Source organism: Myotis davidii, unplaced genomic scaffold (assembly GCF_000327345.1).
Source record: "Myotis davidii unplaced genomic scaffold, ASM32734v1 scaffold3578, whole genome shotgun sequence".
In the NCBI taxonomy this organism is placed as follows: domain Eukaryota; kingdom Metazoa; phylum Chordata; class Mammalia; order Chiroptera; family Vespertilionidae; genus Myotis; species Myotis davidii.
In genome coordinates, this window is record NW_006289094.1 from 654,018 (window position 1) to 654,590 (window position 573).

The window sequence follows — 573 nt, forward strand, 5'->3', positions numbered from 1 at the left end:
TGTCTGTCCGTCCGTCCGCGGCCTCACCCGCTCCATGGCGATCACTCCGGGCAGGGCCCCCGCAGGCCTCCCCACGGGCCGCCTCCTTCAACGAGTGTCTGCATCTCGGAAGGGAGGACCCGCAGGCTCCACGAGGTCCGTTTGCCCAAGGCCACGTGGTGGTGAGCGCCGGCCCCGCCCAGACCCATAACCTTTCAGAAAGCCTCCCACCTGTGGCTCCCCCAGAGCAGGTGCTCCGTGAAGGGACAGATGAGCACATCCCGCTCCGCCCCCGCCCCCGTCCTGCCTCAAATCACACCGTGTGCGCCCCCTCCGCAGCTACCACCATCCCTCCCACCCGGATGGGCAGAACCTGCCAACCTCCATTCTCCCCGCGCCTGCCCACCCCCATTCAGTTTCCCCAGAGCTGCCAGGTACACCTTTTTAAAAACTAACCCCGCGAATATTTAGCCTTAAAAAGGAAGGACATTCTGACACGCGCTGCAACGTGGATAAACCTTGAGGATATTGTGAGTGAAATAGGATAGACACAGAGGGACAAACACTGGACGGTTACACTTACTTTTTTTGGGG

General features: G+C 60.9%; 1 protein-coding gene across 1 annotated transcript in view; it reads right to left on the reverse strand.

Moving 5' to 3' along the window:
• PIDD1 (p53-induced death domain protein 1) overlaps positions 1-36 on the reverse strand; it is a 31,103-nt gene extending 31,067 nt beyond the window's left edge. The window contains exon 1 of the mRNA XM_015562400.1: positions 23-36. Within this exon, the coding sequence (XP_015417886.1) occupies positions 23-36 (14 nt within the window). The remainder of the gene's footprint in view (positions 1-22) is intronic.
• Positions 37-573: the final 537 nt, after the last annotated feature.